Source organism: Cyclospora cayetanensis, unplaced genomic scaffold (genome assembly GCF_002999335.1).
Source record: "Cyclospora cayetanensis isolate NF1_C8 unplaced genomic scaffold, CcayRef3 CcayRef3_contig_31, whole genome shotgun sequence".
Lineage (NCBI taxonomy): Eukaryota > Apicomplexa > Conoidasida > Eucoccidiorida > Eimeriidae > Cyclospora > Cyclospora cayetanensis.
In genome coordinates this window covers 26293-44465 of record NW_020312270.1, presented here as the reverse complement: position 1 = coordinate 44465, position 18173 = coordinate 26293, and the positions used below count along the sequence as shown (strand labels likewise).

Below are 18173 nucleotides of genomic sequence, written 5' to 3'. Positions count from 1 at the left end.
CTGTTCCTGGCAGCCGCTTTGTCCTACTTCTCTTGACTGGACGACCAAGAAGGGGCCAGCTACAACACCCCAGGAGCACAGGAATCTTGAGAGACGACCATCACGGGACCGTATACATAAACGATTCTTGATAAGTGCCAACATCGGCAGAAGGTACGAAAGGCCTTTTCAGTTTGATACACTGCGCGGTGGGACTATTGTCAGTTCCCCGCACAGAACACCAACGTACTAATAATACCTCCAAGTGGCCAAAGGGGCAAGTTGACTGCGCTTTTCAGTCAGCCCCCTTCGAGCCCCCTCCCTCCTCCCCCTGTTCCATGCTGGTGCCGAAAGCTGCAGACACTGCACGTAGTGACGTCCCTCCCCCACTCTAAGCACTACAGAGAGTTTCCGCTTCGTCACGGGCGCCGCAACCCCCACTAACTCTGCGTTTCGAAAACAAACAGCTAATGCTATTCCGTAAGGGGCTGCGCAAACGCTCTGGCAGCCAGTGTCATTTTTCAAGGCAACAGAAGATAAGCCGTGAGCAAAAACGCGTTGCCTCCTGCTGTCTCCTGGGAGAAGACGCCTATCTCCTCCCCCTGGATGCTCTGAAATCGCGCTCATCATCTGAATAGTTACGACGACGGGGGCTAAAAAGCACAGACACGCACTCACAAAACAAAACTAGATGCACACAACTACCTGGCTAGCACACATCCCGCCTTTACAACCCGTAGGAATACCCAGCGACCAGTCCTCTATAACACTATAACGGTGATACAACCTTGGGACAAAATGCGTGGTCTCTCTTGGCAGCCTTTCAGCTAGCGCAATACCTGTAGGACCGTCTCCGATCGCCGCTGCGGCTGCGACTACGGCCTCTTCGACCGTGATGGTCATTGTATTCGCTCCCCTCACTGCTGTAACCGGGACTGCAGGTGTACAACCACTCATCGCATAGCCATAAATGCCTCTTTCACGAACTTGCAGCTAGCGCGCACATCCCAAAATACAAACCAGAAGGCAGGGTGACACACGTCACTGTTCGCACGCACTCTAGCTGCAGTGGAATTCCGGGGAGAACAGACCAAAATTTCCGCTTAACTAACCTGCGCCGATAATCACGGCCCCTTATGCCGTCAGGAGACCCCCGGCGCCTCCTTGACCCTGGGCTTGGTCGGCGTCCTTTGGCACCCGGACCTTTTGCTATTTCCACGCGAAGGCTGCACATCATACACCTTGACAGGAAGACACCCTTCACATTTGCACCTCAGTTATCGGCCTTTGCCTTCCTTCCCGTAGCCAGCGCTAAGTTGGCGAATTTGCGGTGAAGAAATACAACACGCCGGTCATACAGACGGCGCGCGTCGTCAGCAGTAACAATCACCTTACACGCAACGCAGCAACGGCAAGAACCCCCAAAGATAAAACATCACATTACGGTCAGGGAAACGGGATGCACATGTACGGCAGCCGCGTTCAACCGGTTTACCCGACAGCCAAGTCGCAGCGCAGACGCAGAGGAGAATAAAGGACAGTAGGGCAAGGATGGATGTCTTAATGATTTTGGTCTGGGGTAGCGCCCGCAAACCCCAGACCATCATAGGCCCGTAAATGGAGGTTAGCAGAGGCGATACGCAGTGACGCGGCGAGCCTACAACCAGAGGCACCTTCGCATGCAGTTGTCCAGACTCAAGTTGCCACTAATTATACGCATTCCTCCACTGAAAGACACGATAGTGGCTCACTACTTCTCGCGATGCAAAATGCCGTCTGTCGCCTCGACCGCGTCTCGGGCGTCGCGTGCATCCTCGAATGTCTGAGTGTCACGCCAAAACAAGTAAAGATCCAGATACAAATCTTGCTACCAACATATGTGCCACTGATATTATCATGCAACCACTAAGAAGTACCCTGGGCCTGAATGCACCTCGGTCTTGTATGCTGCAGTCCGGCCCTGTCACAGATATACGAGCTCACTACAAATGCAAATCCGGGAGGGTTCCGCGCTACCCAAATATTACTCAGTTTCCCATAACGTCGGAATACTTCGTCAAGCTCTGAAGAGGTGGTCTCGGGGTCCAAATTTCCTGCAAAGAAAGAGCGATGCCAACCCGTAGTATTGCACTTTCACCCTATTTCAAAGGCGGTGCCCTGTCCAATCAGTGATCTACAGCAAGCCCACGCCTACCAACGTAAACCTTCCGCCCGACGGTGAGCTCATCGTCAACGCGATGCATTTTATCCTGAAGACACGTGCAGGAGAAGCATTGGCAAAAACGAACAGTCCGCAATAAACCCTCGTGCACAGTGCGTAGTCATTTAAGCCCCCACAGTTTCCAGCCTTATCATGGATACTTTCTAGTTATATGACGTAAAGGCTGCACAACCATGGAGCAAACTGACGCAAAAAATAGGTTGGAGAGATTGGCGCGCCCTGGTGAAGGTTCCCTGTGATGGGAGCAAACCTCCGTATACTGCGCAATTAATCCTAATGCTAACCCCAATCAGCAAAATTCACTACAAGCGTGAATTCTCAATGCAGCAAAAACGCTGAATGCAGGAGCGAAACAATACCATTTATGCCAAACGTCCACGGATGCATGCCAGGCACTTGGCGTCCGTACAGCAAGGGACCTTGAAGTAGCGGTATAGCTCGTACAATATATTGCACCTTTTTAAAAACACAAATCACTACAAGGGATCTTCTTCGACCTTAATGCAGGTTTTTTGGCGTGCATTTTTTCCCAGCCCCTCGCAGCCCCACCAGAAGTCAGACGTGTGGTCGGATGGCTGGCCCACGTGCACTACCCAGCAGCAATGCTTGAAGATAATATTTTATTTGATGCCATAAATGTGGGCATTGAATAACTTGGACTTGTGCTCCGATTTTCGAGGAAATGGGCGGTGAAAGTTCTATCGACGCGTCAGGCAGCATTAGTATATTTGCATCCGATACGATGTAGATACTAAACTCCTTTATCAAGAGTTGTATGTGGGTGACTGCTGTTGCTGCAATATCTAATATCAGCATGTGGTGCCACCCTTATGTTTGCCTGCAATGTAACGAGAAAGCTGCGATGCGACTTGACAGATTCCAAAAACAGCTTACTTCCCTCCCTGCCCGCATCCTTCAGAGTTCCTAAGGCATGGCAGAGGGACTGATTAGGTGTGTTTAGCTGCACTCTATAAGCACTCCAAGCATTTGCAGCTAGTTGGACACAGCATCCAATGCACACGTACACTTTGCGCCTGCTCGTATGTAGCTGACAGCACCCTGTGTTCCAATAAATAAATGAACAAACAGGCCAATTGATCAATTCCTAACTCATTCTTTGCTAAATATAACTAGTGTAGTAGAAGGTGTCTAAGTGTAAGTTAGCCCAGTCTATTGGCCTGCTCATCGCCCCTCCGTTTCAAGAAGCGCTCTCACTTGTTCCCCACATGTACATCGAGACAAACTGCGTGAAAGGCAGCAAAAGAATGACATACGCAGCCCAGCAGCACGATATCGGCGGCTCAGTGATCGACATTCATCGAAGCGCTGCAATATTTGGGCCATCATGCAACAAAAGGAAGTCAAGTATGTGACGGAAATCCAAACGTAAACTCGTTCAGCAGCGCCTTCGCGCTTTAAAAGGCAATTCCTGTCTGCAGTTTCAGCCAGCGCACGTACTATCATCACCTATTTCAATACCGTAAAGAAAGCATAAGGAAGAATGCAAGGTTAACATACCTGAGAGTATCTCCGCATAAATCTAGCGCAATGAACACCTTGACACTAATAATTTTGAAAAGTTTTAAAGCAATACTCATAGTTGAGAGTTGTCTTTTTAGGTAGACCATGCGTCGCCTAATGACTGTTATCGAGGGAAGAGGGGAATACCGTCTGTGCCAAGAAGTGCTGTAAAACAAGCAGAAACGCAAAACTTCCCGCAGGAAACAAGGACCCCCATCTGCTTCTCTATAAAACGCTTATGTTGATATTTTTCACCCCTTTTACCAAAACATTATGCCTATTGTGTCCTTAGTACCCATATCTCTTAGATTTTCAGTATCTCTATGGCTCGCTGAGGATCCTTTGCCTCCGGTAGATTGCAGGCGCGGCAAGTCCGCGAATAGTCAGGGAAGCTCTGAAACCTTTAGAAATCCCATATTGATAGTTTTGTGCCACCCCCAATTTTGTGAGAAACTCGATAGAGCAAGAAGTGTATTGATTCGTGGTAGGGTGGGCAAATGGTCTTAGCCACATGCTTGTATTTTTCTTTGCTTGGTAACTTACTGGTGCATCTCGTAAAGTCTGCTGATTCCAAAAGACAAAAGCATCGGGTTCAAAACAAGGCCAAACGTGACTGATCGTAATTCCATGGTTCGGTCTTTTCGTAGTGGGCTAAGCTACACCCAAACACTTAGTACTGCACTAGTTTTGTTCAACTGATAGCTCGGCTCATCTGTTCGCATATCGTACTTGCTTCGAAGAACTTATAGATCGATACATGGAGACTCGATGTTGCCTGCCTGTGTCGTATATACGACATGCAACTGGCTGTGAGCTCTCGGAATGCATGGAGGCTGCAGCTACCAGCACCCTAGCTGGCTGTCTCCCTTCCTATCGGACCTCCAAGGGGCACGGACAGTGTACAAAGGGAGCTCTTTTGGAAGGATACTTTGTAACTTTCTATTAAGATTGTTCTGAGTCTAGAACTAAATATATCTGTGAGAATACCTTAGGAAAGGCATGACAGTAGTTAGCATTGCATTGCTAGATGCATTTGCTGGCTGTTCATAGACTGGCTGTGGATACAGTGGGGTGTCAGGTTTCCCACGAATAGCTGCCGTACTCTAATGCAGTCCATTTGGCAGTTCATAAAAATGATATTCTTTGGTAGCGGCGTAAGAGAAAACAGCCCTTCGGCAAGTGAGATCCACGGCTGCACACCGCGTGCTGTTTGCAGGTGTCGATTTGGTCGTGCCGACTAGGAATGTATGGTGGCCGTATGGATGGGCAAATATTTCACAGATTTCATCCGCACGTTTTGTATGCACCTCGCGTTAAATCCCGCAGATCTAACGAAGAAGGGTTTCCTGGCGCATTTTGTTGCAGGGAGAAGCGCTTCAATGGTGGCTTTATTGATGTAGAGGACGCCTTCTGCTTGGGTAGAGTACCACAGTTCAAGCCTTCACAGAGTCTCTGGCCCGTCTTTGGATGCAGGAGTTAGTACATTCGCCACCTTTGGTAAAAACGAAAAGGTTGGATAAGGGTAATCAATCACTTTATTGATATATCGGGAGATGTAGAACTCTGGCTCGCAAAAGCCACAACATAAAGGAATATGTGCTTTTTCACTGTCGTATACATCGCATTTCCGAGGTACCGCATAAGGTGTTCGTAGGATGGGCAGCGACTCAGCAATTGAACCATTGGCCGTTTAGGCTTTCGCATGATGGACTAATTGAGGCTTTGCGAGCAAATGAAAGCAACTCCTGCTTTCTTGGCTACAAATGACGAGCCATACGGGGGGCTAGAAGTGACGGATGTGAGGGGGTGCGCCAACCTGGCCTAGCCTATAGTCTACGTTGAACCAAAACTAGGTGAGCAAACCAGCACTCCTAGGCAGATTCAGACAGCCTCCAACAGCGCACCTGCTACGATTGTAGGAAGACGGCTCTGGTAATCTGGAGCTGCAAGCACATCCAAAACTTCTAAGCAATTAATCAACGGGAGACACCACACCGGAAACAGGCTGCTTGGCGAACAGAGAAGGCGTGTCACGGGAGCCGAAAGTTGTCCACGCAGGCTGCAGAGCTGTGAATGCGGCTGCAGGGGGTAGAGCCGCAGTTGGAGACCCACCACGGGATCTTTCAGCGCTTATGCAACCTCACATTGATCAATCCTATTACCTTTGGTTAGGAGCTGATGTGAAGGGGACCTTTATCCAAGGAGACAAAGAAGTGCAGTCTGCTTGCTCACCCGCTAGCGCAGTCCCTGCCCTGAGACTCAATTCAGCTGACAGGAGGCAGAATGCAATGAATCACAAAGCTATGCCGATTGAACGGCATCTCGAACTGGAATCTTGTCCTTTTAAAATTATTCGTAACCTATGCGCTGGGCCCCTGCACCATAATACAGTCTGAGAAAGAGAGTGGGTGTCCGACGCTGCAAATGCTACCACAGCTTCGCATTGCGAAGGTAACGTGCCAGGAAGTGCTAGGAAGATTTATCTTGTGATTTCCTCAACAACGTTCGTTTACTCAATAGACGTCGGGGTAGAGCTGGTACTTCAGCAAGGCGAGGCCGAGTCTACATGTGGCCTGAGGTCGTTCTGGGCACGCATTATCTCCTAGCTAGCTTTTCACATATTTGCTAGTAGAACATTGCATTGAGCGTCTAACAAAGAAACAGCAAGAATGAAAAACATCAAGGCGGAAGTTGCGGATGTGCTCAACAGCGACGAGCTGCCAGCGGGCTGGCCGGTGACTGGTCGTCCAGCTCGCCGTCTTGAGCTAGTTCCAGGGTCAGCCCTAAGCTCTATTTCGCAACATTTCGAAGCCCGTAGCGCATAGAAAACGTATTGAGTGGATTGTCCGTAAATGGTTGAAAAAAGGCAAAGTGCATGAATCGACCAGCGCCATCGGGCACAACCGGATGTTGGCGCTCAAAAAGGACGGACTTTGGCATATGTGCGTCACCTTAAGGCCCTCAACAAGATTGGTGCAAAGCGTAACTTCTTAGTGCTTCATATTGACGAGTTATCAGACCAGCTGCATGAATCAATAGCCTATAAGACAAGTGACTTTCCTAGGCTCTTTTTCACAAGTCTTCATTTCACCCTAAGAGCAGGCACAAAACGATGTTGCACACTTGCACAATCGAGTATACCTGTACGCCGGCTAAACATGTTGATGTCTCAGCGGAGCTGCAGCGCCAAGTCAATCGTGGTTTGATGAGAGTATCAAGAACGGGTAGATGGCTGCACAGATGGACGACGTCTCGGTACTCAGCCGAAAGAGTCAAGAACCCCTATAGTGCTTAGGTGTGGATCAGCTGTTCAGGGACAAGCAGTGCTGCGTAAAAGGTGCGCAAGTGTTTGGTTCCGTCTAAGACCTGGATATAGGAGGCCAAGGTCGCAACAAGGACGCTTATCAGCCACCTTGTAGCTCCACCAGTAGTTGCGCTGCTAGATTAAGAACTCCACGTCTTCCTAGCAGCGCAAACCATTGACGAAGCGGTTGGTGCTAGTCCCTTCCAACAGCCTACAGGTTTTTTGGAGCCCCACAATATTACTTTTCAATCTCGCCGCTTCCCCGAAAAAAGCAGCGGTGTCCAGTGAGGAAACAGCAGCTTAGCGCACTGTAGTGGGGAGTGGAAAAGGCGAAAATTATTTGCATGGGGGTCACTTTGCTTTACAAGCCGATCATCAGTCTTTAGTGTACTTAACAAAGAGTATTCAAGCCTCTGACAATCCAAGAGTCGTTCGGTGGCTTGGTCCTCCCTGCCAGGCGACTTTACAACGAAACTTATTAACGAGCTAAAGAACGTGTCGCTGATGCACTCTCGCAGTGCCCCCGCGATTCGCTAATGCGCAGCCCAATCGCTATTGCATTTGGTCGGTAGGGGCGTGTACCGAAAGTAAGTGATTATTGGTTTCGGCACCCATTCATCCGGCTTCTTTAGTGGTTTTGCGAAAAGCGAGTGGTTACGTTCTTTTGGCTCATGGTGGGACGCACATTGCACGGGTGAAACCGTAATTGTTCTGAAGGGCTCAGACAAGTAAAGTAGGGATAGAATATGCATTGCCTGTTTCAGAATATCAGTAGCTCAGACTGGGAAATTTTTATACACCTGGATTCTTGCAAAGGCCTCCGAATCCATGCCAGGGTTTAGTTTCATCTGATTGGACTTTCTTGATGGACTGCCGGGTGTCAAGAGTCAAGATAGCATGTACGCCGTTGTTGACAGACTCAGCAAATATGCTTATTCCAACCTTTAATCCAGTACTATCACACAAATTCGTTAAAGATTTTCGCCTATGCCAAACACGAATTCCCCAGGAGCCCTCACGGATAGGAATCCGACTTTCTTTGGTGCTCTATGGCTTGCCTCACAACTTACCTACACACTGGCTGTACTAAGACAATTTTCGAACCACTCCGCGCCAGATGACCAGACCAAGTGCACAAATAGAATTCTTCTGTAGTTCATGTGACTCCACGCTTGCAAAAATTCATTTGCTCAGTTTGAGGCTTTTCCTGTGTTGAGGGCGTTTAGAATTCAACAATACACCCGTCTACTCCTTCCTCTCCCGCATCCCTTGTATACGCTGAGGATCGCTTTCCGATCGGAGCCTGGACCCGTAGGTCCAGAATTAGCAACTCACCGTAGCCACGTAGAGACATAAAGAATAACTGGATAGTGTACGCGGGTGTATGCGCAAAGCTGAAGAGCTACAAGCACGGAGCTTGGATGAGTGGCGCTTGGCTGTGGTTGAGCCGAGAGATTTGTTTTTGGTTGACCCGCAGGTTTTACGAGATGACTAGATAGCATCTTTCGTAGACAGGTGGCCAGGACTAATTGCCATCCCAACCTACCTCGAAGCAATGCATTGCTTGTTCTACCGAGGTTCCTGACCCGTGTGAAGGCGGCGGATTTGATGGAAGGCGCAGAACTGCTGAATGTCGAACCCTTGAGCGCTGGTGGCACACTGCACAGGAGTTGCTTGCAGCTCTCAGTATTTGACGAAAGAGCTGCTGCGGACCTGGTTGCCTGCGGGGGGATTTGTGGCTCTGTTTTACAGCGCTATTCGGCACGAATGGTAGTCCTCTCTTCCGCCGATAATACTTGGTCCTCAGCACATGGTTTACCTGAAAGTAGCTACCTCCACGTATGAATATTGCTATTAAGGGTCCCATTTGTGGTTTTTCGATGTGTTCATTGCACTCATATTCATGCGCAGGCATTCTACGATATGTCAACCCTACATTTTTCCTTATAATCCTTCAAAAGGCTTTAAGATAGGTCACGCTACATGCGTCAACCGTTCGTTATTGGCTAGTATGAGTGCCTTTGCTCCAGTCGACTTCACTTCAACTCTTAATGTGCACACTCGTTTCTTATGAGAATGCGCGGTTTTCATGTTTCCGCCCTTCGAGGAGTGGCGACAGCTAGGGTATCCTTTTACTGTCGTGCGCGTGCTTTTTGAAGCGAGGAGGGACTAGGGGCAGGGGATATATGCCGGGCTAAGTTTCGAATAACTCCCCTCTACTACGCCAGTTATACCTAACAAAGGATGAGTAGGTATTGACTACCTCGCTTGCCTGTCCATATATTTTCGTTATTGTAGAGTACTATTAGCCTGAACAAAAGACGCAACGTGTGCACATGCGCTGAACGGTAGTTTCAGCTAGTTGCGAATGCTTGCAGCGCTTAGAGTTTGTGCCTATGCGCTACGCATCCTAGCAAGATTGCTGTCCCTCTGCTTTTCCCTAGTCACTCTAAGAGGTGTGGGTCGGGAAGGAGCTGTCTTGGTTCACGCTCAGTAAGTCCCTGTTAGGCTTGTATTGAGGCTGGAGCTAGTCTCTCAATGGAAACCATAAATGGAGTCATGTACAGCATTGAAATGCAAGCGAAAAAAAGAAGCTGGCACACTTATTACCAAATGTTCATGCACAGTCGCACTTGTGTACACACTCAGTGGTCATAAGGAGGCTAGTGTGTTACGGGAGAGATTATTGCGTTCTCCTCTTGCAATGTCAACATGGCTGTAGTGTCTCGATCTCCCGTTCGACAGTACACACAGCTGCGCCAAAGGACGATTCAATTAAGTCAACATCATAACTGAACTACTAAAAAACACTTATACACAGGTAAGTCTAGCAGGTGGCGAAATTATCCCTGGTCGTGCATGCACGCCAACAGTCTCCCACAAACGTCCTTTGGTGAAGCCCAAGGAGCTGTCTAAGGCTTGCGTGTCTGATCTGTTCCTTTATCTACCTACAATTTTTAGCGTGAGCACTAGTTTATTTGAAGTGATAACTGTTGCGCTGGAATGTTTTACGGAGAGGCACCATCTCCACAGTTGTCTCTTGGCTACAGGAGAACCGGTCTGGTCCGTCGGCCATGCGGCTTAGTGTACTAGCAACTGTGGCTCAAACAAAGCTGTAATCTTTTCAATTTTCTGTTTCCGAATATAAGTGTTATGTGTGTAACTGATCGATCTTCCCCATGTTCATGGGGACTTTGGTTTTCGACGGACGACTCTCGTGCAGCTCCCACTCGCCTCAGTCTATAGGGCAGAAGGCGGAGTGCAGCAGGAATTGTGAAGTTGGAGAATATGCCTTCCCCTAATGAGCAACCAGGAGGCATGGGACTTCTGCTGATGCAGGGAGACGGAAACTGCAGGTACTTATGTTCCTCGCAAAGGAAGACAACTACAAACTGAGGCGATTCAAGTTCTTGGCACTAACAAAGACAAGTGTTTTGCACCACAGTCATTCAACTCAAATATGCTGCTATTTTTGCCATGAAAAAGCCCGCTAGAACACACATACCTAATTAGTGTGAAGTATTTCATTGCACAACCTGCAACGTAGAACGCCCTGTGGGCCCTAGTTGAGGAAGTGCATGGTGTACCAGCTCTCGGTTTATCTGTATGCTCCTGTGCATGGTCTTGTACCAGTGTGATACCCAGCAAAAAAGGAAAAAATGAGGAATTCCGGCTGCGGGCATCGGCTGCCCGCACGCAAGCTGGTAGGTATCCCGCGACGCCACATACATGTGACAAAGATGGTGGAGGTACAGCGGACAGAAGTGACATATGTCGATGTCTTTTATTACTTCTTTATCGGTCGTGCTATTCACAGATCCTCCAGGGGTGGATGTATTTCGTTTTCCGCACTCGCGTATGGCGACTGTAATATCAAATTGTAACAGGCAACTGCATGTGTGGTGTTGTGGTCCCAGTCTTAAATGTAGTGTGCGGAATCGAAGGCATCGATATGCAACTGATGCCAGCTAGTTTCAAGGTCCTTCAGTCTGACTTCCACTGGGCCCTGCAGGACCTTGGCTCGCTGGTGTTCTACCAGGTGAGCGTTTTCTCTATTTACATTTAGAATTCACACCAGGTTTCAGCGCCTGCCAGCCCATTCCCGTCTATATGGTTGTTCACAAAGCTTCTTAGCAGGTTTTTGCTCTGCATTTACTTCATTACTGTGCATTGTACTTCATTTCTGTATTTCAGAGCGCTTCCCAGGCAATCGCCGGGCTGATTTGGGGTGTGCTCGCTGATAGGAGCTCCCGCGTGCAGCTACTCTCTTTGGGTTGCGCTGGGTGGGGAATTGTATCCATTTTCTTGGGAAGCTCCACAGCTTTCTGGCAGTTTGCACTCCTTAAGGTGCTCAATGGCATCGCCATGGCCAGGTAAGTCTTAATTCAAAGGGGGATTTGCAGAGGCTAGGCTAGCAAAGACTGACGACTACTAGTGTGTTGATTTTTGCAAAGGTCCTATAGTTGCAATGATTAGCTGCTTGCAGAGAAATAGTTAAGTGTGCTGTGGGCATTCAGTATCGGCCCGGTAGCGCAGTCGCTGATTGCCGATTTGTTCCCGCCCACAATGAGAGGAGAGCACTATGGCTGGCTGCAGCTCTTCCTTTGCGCAGGTACTGCTGCCTTCTGTCAGGCTGTGTGCCAGCTTTTAGCTCTATCAATCATTTTTCCTGCCCATGAGAACCGCCTTGTACGTAAAGTGACGTGAGCGTATACCTTCTTGATATCACTTTTTGTGCCGTGGTTCTCAGGATGTATTATGGGGGCGATGATTGGTGGCTCCGTCGCCAATATTACAGCCATAGAGGGCGTAAAGGTGATTGCACACTGTGCGCAGCAACAAGTCCCATGAACTCATTAGGCTGCATTTGCATTATTCTGTAACCATTCACCTAGCAAACTGGGCTAAATCTGAAACAGCTGTTCTGCTTTCATACTAGGTTCTACGGCCCTTTCCGCTTGTATTTGCGCTCTTATGCAATCATTAGGGCTGGCGCCTCGCCTTTTTTTCTGCTGGCGTGCTGTCGCTGTTCGTTGCTTCCCTCGTCCAGCTTCTTGCGAAAGAGCCACCACGCAACCAAGTGACCCTAGTGAATGAGTTACCATTAGATCTAGTCAAAAACAGCAACAAGCAACAAAAAGGCGCTTTCACTGATTTTTATCAGCGCTGCCACAACTTTTGCCGCGCTGCCTTCAGCAGAACATTCCTGTTGCTCCTCCTGCAGGGTGTCTGCGGTTACATCCCACTGCATGCTTTTCAGTTCTACACGCTTTACTTCCAGTATGTCGGAATGCCGGACTGGCAGGCCTCTCTGCTTACAGCCTGTCCCCTGGTGGGAGGACTCTTAGGATCACTCTTTGGGGGATGGTTGGGGGATCAGGCTGAGCGGTGGAGTGAGTTCCACGGCCGGCCTCTTGTTGGGCAACTTGGAACGCTTTTGGCCCTGCCGCTGATTTACATCGGGCTCCTCGGGATCCCAAGAAGGCCAGAGTTTTTTGGTCTCTATGCCATCGATATGCTTGTTTTGGGTTAGTTGAAGTTTGTTCCTCTCTTGACTGCGATGCAAAAGGCGCCTTGCACATCGCATTCCACACGAAGAGCTCTTTTCCCACCGAACGTCAAGTCTTCTGGATCTGGGATCCACCATTTGAACAGCTGCATTTCTTGCTCCTTTTATTGTTGTGGATCTGTCAGGTTTCGCAATATCTTGGTGTCCTAGCGGAGTGAACAGGCCGATCCTCTCAGAAATCGTGGAGCCGGATTCGCGTGCTACGGTCTTTGCCACCCAAATTGCTGTTGAGGGCAGTGTCTCCGCCCTTCTGGGGTCTCCCGTTATCGCTCTTCTTGGTGAGTTTGCGGCCCATACAAAGCCCTCACACCATAGGTTGGTGCGTTCTACAAGGCTCGTGCCAGTATGTTCAGCACGTTTATTCAAGCCGCGTACTGGGGAGAAAGGGACCTCTGACTGTTATTCTATCATGCCAATCCTTTGTTTCACCGCACAAGGAGTTTCGCGTAAAAAAACTATTAACATGAAAATCGTGCCATGCAGGTGCTTTTCTCATTTGACACAGCTGAATCGATCTTTGGATATCGGACAGGTGTACCATTCCACGCTGCGGTAGAGCGAGAAAGAAACACGGACGTGAGACATTTATTTAACTGCATTGGCGACCCCAACTCAGACAGTTCCTTTGGCGGAGCATTCAAAATCTGATGGATATGGTTCTTGTGCCCGTTGCGCGCTAAATGGATGAACCAGGTGGCAGAGCAATTCGTATTGGTGCCTAATGCAGAAAAATTATTGATCTCCGTGGCATTTTTTCACAGGCGTTAGCAAATGCGCTTCTAGTTGCCACCGCATTTCCGTGGACTGTATGTTTCTTCCTTGTAAGTCCAAATGTTTTAAACCGAAACTTTAGCGATTTCACCAGCATCACTCTCCGTTGCTCCGAATTGCTGCGTTATACCGCGTATGTTCCAATACACATTTCCAGCTGCGCGCTGTTCCACCTCAAATACTGCAACGCCATCAGCCTAGTGGAAGGTCACGTACACGTAGTCCTTATTTAAATGGAAGCTGTTTGCAGTACGTGAATTTTGATCTACGGTGTTGTGCTGCTCTACCGTTGTTTGCGGATCAGTACGGGCTAATGCACTTCACGTACCCCAAAGATGCTATTGCCTACGAGACGTTCCGTGCGGCAAGCACAGGGATGCGGACACGCACCGACAGAAATTACACCCCGCCCCCAGCAGGGGACCCGATGTCTGCTAGTTCCAAGTCGTCCAAGTAGCAAAACCTCGAGAACTCTGGAAGACATCACTAGCAGCGGAGGCCACATTGCCGACGGACAAGAGGAGAAAATCGTGAATCACAGTCGCATAGAGCTTCTTGCCACGGAAAAGCACCATGCAAATTCCAGTGCCACCAACCTGCATAGACGAGCTATGGGTTCCCTCTGGAGCCGTGCGAGGACTTCACATGAGCTCCAGATGCTGTTGCTGCCGGCTCTTCAGCGCCTGCGGCCGTTGTTACCTTATTGCTGCTGCTTAAACGTGAGGTTGGAGAAAAACGTCGATCCTACCGGCGTTTGTAAAGGCACGGCTGTAAGAGCTTCTCGGAGAGCTCAGGGTCGTGTCTACGTAGTTTTGAGCTTCGAATATCCTTGGCAAACTCCAGAAGAACGAAGAACGACGCTAAGTCCTCCTACACATAAACAAAGTGAGTAACATATAATTGAAAAGCTATATGCGCAAGCTTTCCGTGCCACTGGCTAGCGACCAGCGGGCTACCTGTTGGGCGCTGAGACTCCACCTGCGCTCATCAATATAGCTAGCAGCAACACTTTCGTGCGGCTTGCACCACACTTTGACACTCTTTTTAGGAGTGTATGAAGGGAACAGACCCGTGTATTGTTTTTGAATCCCAAGCCTTCAACAGCTTCGATAAACGCTTGCAATGACGCAATCCGCGAAGAAACTTCCACTATCAACAGGTAGCCACTGAAAGAAAGTCGCAGCCATAGGTTTAGTGATTAGAACTCAGCGCGCTTGGGATTGACGCACCACTGCACAAAGGTGAATGCCTGATAGACTGGTCAACACAGCATAGCATTAGGGCGCCATATGTCGAGTTCCTGTCTGTGAGTCCACGGGGGTTTTCGATTGGCAATAAGTAATGATGTGATGTCTTTTAGCTTCCGATTAATTGCTTTATGGGATTTGCACTTACACCAACCGCGTCAACATGCGGCCATTCACAAATGGCTCTAGACTGTGAAATTAGACTTGGCAAAGGCACGCGTGCACATGCAAAGTACCTAGGCTTCAGGACTCTATGAGCTTCCTTTAAAAAAGATGGCCAATCCTTTCCCATCAGACTTAAACAGAAAATCGCCACGTCTAAGTGTCCATTTGGCAGGGGAACCTGCAGTTCGAAACCAACATCGACACAAGCAGCCAAAAAAGCGTAAGTAACTCATTGCTGTGTCTAAGGTTGGGGAAGTTAGCTTCACCAGTACACAAGCAGATAATGAGAGCTTGCAGGTTTGCTAAGAAAGCGCACTGTCCAGCTAAGTGTACACAAATCCAGGTCGACATACACTCGAGACATCGCAGGCAGTGATCCGCTCGTTTCCCGCCACCAAGTCGAACGAGTAAAACTGCCTGAAGCGGAACACCCTAGTTATGAAGTGCAATCTGAAATGAAGCGAGCGCCCGCTGTAACTGTACCAGTATACCCAATTGAGAGCAAGCAGCTGCAATCTGCTCTTGAGGCGAACGCTTATCGCATAAACTTCACATAGGCATCCGCATTGAAAAAGATCCTTTACCGTTCGGGAAATTGGAGAGCCAGCGTTGCCTCGCCGCATCCAAAGTCGCCAACGCTACAGCGCAACGGAGGAAGAACGCATGTGTTTCACTGGAACTTATCACACATTCGTGGGAGAAGTAGCTCTACCGTCTGCTTTTGCTTTACACGCTTGACAGCAACCATTGTTGTAGTGAATACTGGCACAGGTGCGAGGGTGAGAAAAGCGGAATGCTTTGTTGCGATAGAAGATAGAACCTACACCCATTCCTTCGGTTGCGTCTTGAGCCAACTGACAACATAAGTCAGGGGATTCAACGGCCATCGCCGCACTTGTGCACGATACCCCGCGTGGTACTGAGAAGGCAAAAGATATGGCACGACACAGCACAACAACATTGCGCAGTGTATCTGGAAAACAGGGTTTATTGGCCCTCTGCAGTGCGTGATCTAAATAGCCATACTAAAGCAGTCCTTATCTTGGTTTTACAGAGAAAGCGCTATACTGAGCACTTCCCCATTTCCTGCCGCCTGGAGTGTCTGGAGAGCAGCAGCCAGGGGCACCTGTGGCTCAGCTGTGCTGTCTGCTTCGGCGGTTGTTAACACAGAAGTCTCGCCTTAGTTAGCACTACCCAAATTACATGACAGCGGTCAGCAGAGGCAAATGCAGAAAACAGCTTATGCATGCACTAGCTGCTAGCTAAGCACCCACCAGCAACTACGAAGAGCGAAAATAAGAAAAGATGCAGAAGTGCACTTGGGTAAGCAGCAGCCATATAGACGCACAAGATCAAAGAGTTTGGGGTCCCTCTGGTAGTAGTCCATGGCCTCCTTTCCGCTTCTGGTGTACAAAAATTCATTGAGGGAGCGGAAGCGGCTGCCGTGCAGCCGATCCACAAGCGCAGCAGCACTATTAGCTGCTGCCCCTCGAGCTGCAAATTGCTTTACCAGTTGCAACTTCTGCCTCTTCGCATGAACATCCTTGCATGCCTCATCCTGCAGATCCATGCTTTCTTGTGGAAACTTATCCATTCCTGAATCTGCCCAGCACTCTAAGGCACGCTTGCTGGTTTTGGTTGCTGTGCGGTTGCCTGTATCCGCCCCATGGTGGAATTCTTCGTCGAAGGGCCTGGTGCGCTTTTTTTCCGAATGTTCGCTGCAGCAGTTCCGCAACAGTCCATCTTTGCTGTTTGGCTGCTGCGAATGGCCTTGTTGTGGATGTTTTTTGTGGCTGCGTCTTTTACTCTTCTCGTGTGGGGCGGCGCCACCAGAAGTGTCAGCCCCTAGGTGATGAACTCGAGGAGATCTATCACGGAGGCTGACAAGGTCTTTAGTCTTTTCCTTGGGCACCTCCACTGCCTGTACAGTAGAGGTTCGGCTTCGCTGGCCTTTGGCGCTGTGTTTTTCCGCCCTTATGGAGTGATTAGGGCCCTGATTGCCACAACAGGCGTTGGATCCGGGGACGGGTGGAGCGAAATTACAATTCCGCTTGTCTAATGATTCAGGAGTCACCAGTTGCTGCGCATGGATGCCGCCACCTGACCCAAGGGCATGTGCAGCTGCTCTGCGTTTGGACTTGAAGCGCAGCGATAACATTACACCAGCAGAACAGTAGAAGACCGAGATCGGGTCCCTTGATGAGATCTTAGTGCCTTTCCAGTAAAGCGGAGTGGGCGCTGAAGGCCCTTTAGGATGCCATATGTTATGTACTGCGCGCACTGGCGACTGTTTGCACCTTTGGTAGGATTGAAGCACGTTACGTGCCCAAACACGGGGAAATAAGATGGTGATACGCCATACATACGCCGCGTGTTTTAGGAGAGGACAAAAAGAACGTAGTATCGTAGACCCCAACCGTCAGCATGCTGACGGCTCGAAGACTGTACAAAATACATCGTATAATAACGCCAGATATCGGCTCTGCCTTCAACAATGATAGAGAAAAAGATTCGTGGAGTAAGAATAGCAGCAGCTCTTATTAGAAATGATGCGCTATACAAATGCTTTCTTTTACTACCTCGACTGGCTCACCGCCACAGACCGCCCCTCTCCCACAGCATCTACAGACGACAGGCTGGTGTAAACATCGAGTAGCCCTTCGCATATTCACGTATTTTTTTTAATTTTGTCCATAATTTGTATGGCCAAACATTCCTAGGGAACATTAGTGCCACCTAAGGCTGAAAAGTCCGTCCTAGTTTTTGCGCTTCGCCGAGATGCCAGGAACCGGTCCCGTTTGATTTCCACTCCTCGTCTCACAGCCATAGCAGGATATTTGTACGCATTTTAGCCTCCGTGGAACGGTGTTGGTTGGACTTCGTGCGTGGCCGTAAGTTCGAGATACCCGATTGCCACAATGCAGAAGCCTGTGCCAGTAGATGCCCAGCGCTCCTTAATGGAGCTGCAAGCATATCAGCCAGAGTATGACGCCGGTCTTTACATGGAACAGGCCCCTGGGATTCAAGCTACTCAGTGGCCTCCGCATTCCGTGAGCGCGCCTCATGGAAAGGGGGAAGGAAGTCAAAGCCGAACGATGGCGATCGCGCTGATGGCGCTAGTGGTTTTGATCGCTGCCATTCCAGGAGCCTTATACGTTCTACCTAAGAAGCAGACTAAGGATGTTGGCCTTCTTGACGCGCTGCCGCCTGATTCTCTCATGGATCCCTCGAGCCTCAGCGGCACTGTGAGTCAACTACGCATAAGATCCGATGGCACGGTGCCCGTTGTTTCGGACCTGAAAGAGCGTTTCCAGCAACTAAAGTACATAAGCGGATTTGGCCTGATTTACCCCACTGAAGACGAATCCTGGAATGATTCACTGCATCACTTCCAGA

At 49.2% G+C, this 18173-nt stretch overlaps 3 protein-coding genes across 3 annotated transcripts; 1 reads left to right on the top strand and 2 right to left on the bottom strand.

Moving 5' to 3' along the window:
* Positions 1–568: 568 nt before the first annotated feature.
* LOC113146449 (probable splicing factor, arginine/serine-rich 6) lies at positions 569–2222 on the bottom strand. Its single transcript, XM_026333829.1, has 5 exons — positions 2174–2222; positions 1963–2072; positions 1731–1801; positions 819–914; positions 569–632 (listed from the first exon to the last, which is right to left on the bottom strand). Exons 1-5 carry the CDS (start codon positions 2220–2222, stop codon positions 569–571), a joined length of 390 nt encoding a protein of 129 aa, XP_026189614.1.
* A 7806-nt stretch (positions 2223–10028) lies between these two features.
* LOC34622336 (phosphoglycerate transporter protein) lies at positions 10029–13822 on the top strand. Its single transcript, XM_026333838.1, has 10 exons — positions 10029–10088; positions 10573–10789; positions 10913–11004; positions 11220–11397; positions 11767–11840; positions 12013–12553; positions 12720–12872; positions 13100–13170; positions 13356–13415; positions 13670–13822. The coding sequence occupies exons 1-10, from the start codon at positions 10029–10031 to the stop codon at positions 13820–13822; spliced, it is 1599 nt and encodes a 532-aa protein (XP_026189623.1).
* A 152-nt stretch (positions 13823–13974) lies between these two features.
* On the bottom strand, positions 13975–17203 carry LOC34622337 (ribosomal RNA-processing protein 8). Its single transcript, XM_022735504.2, has 9 exons — positions 17140–17203; positions 16126–17015; positions 15602–15696; positions 15362–15415; positions 15131–15194; positions 14849–14955; positions 14435–14531; positions 14132–14235; positions 13975–14077 (listed from the first exon to the last, which is right to left on the bottom strand). Exons 1-9 carry the CDS (start codon positions 17201–17203, stop codon positions 13975–13977), a joined length of 1578 nt encoding a protein of 525 aa, XP_022591841.2.
* Positions 17204–18173: the final 970 nt, after the last annotated feature.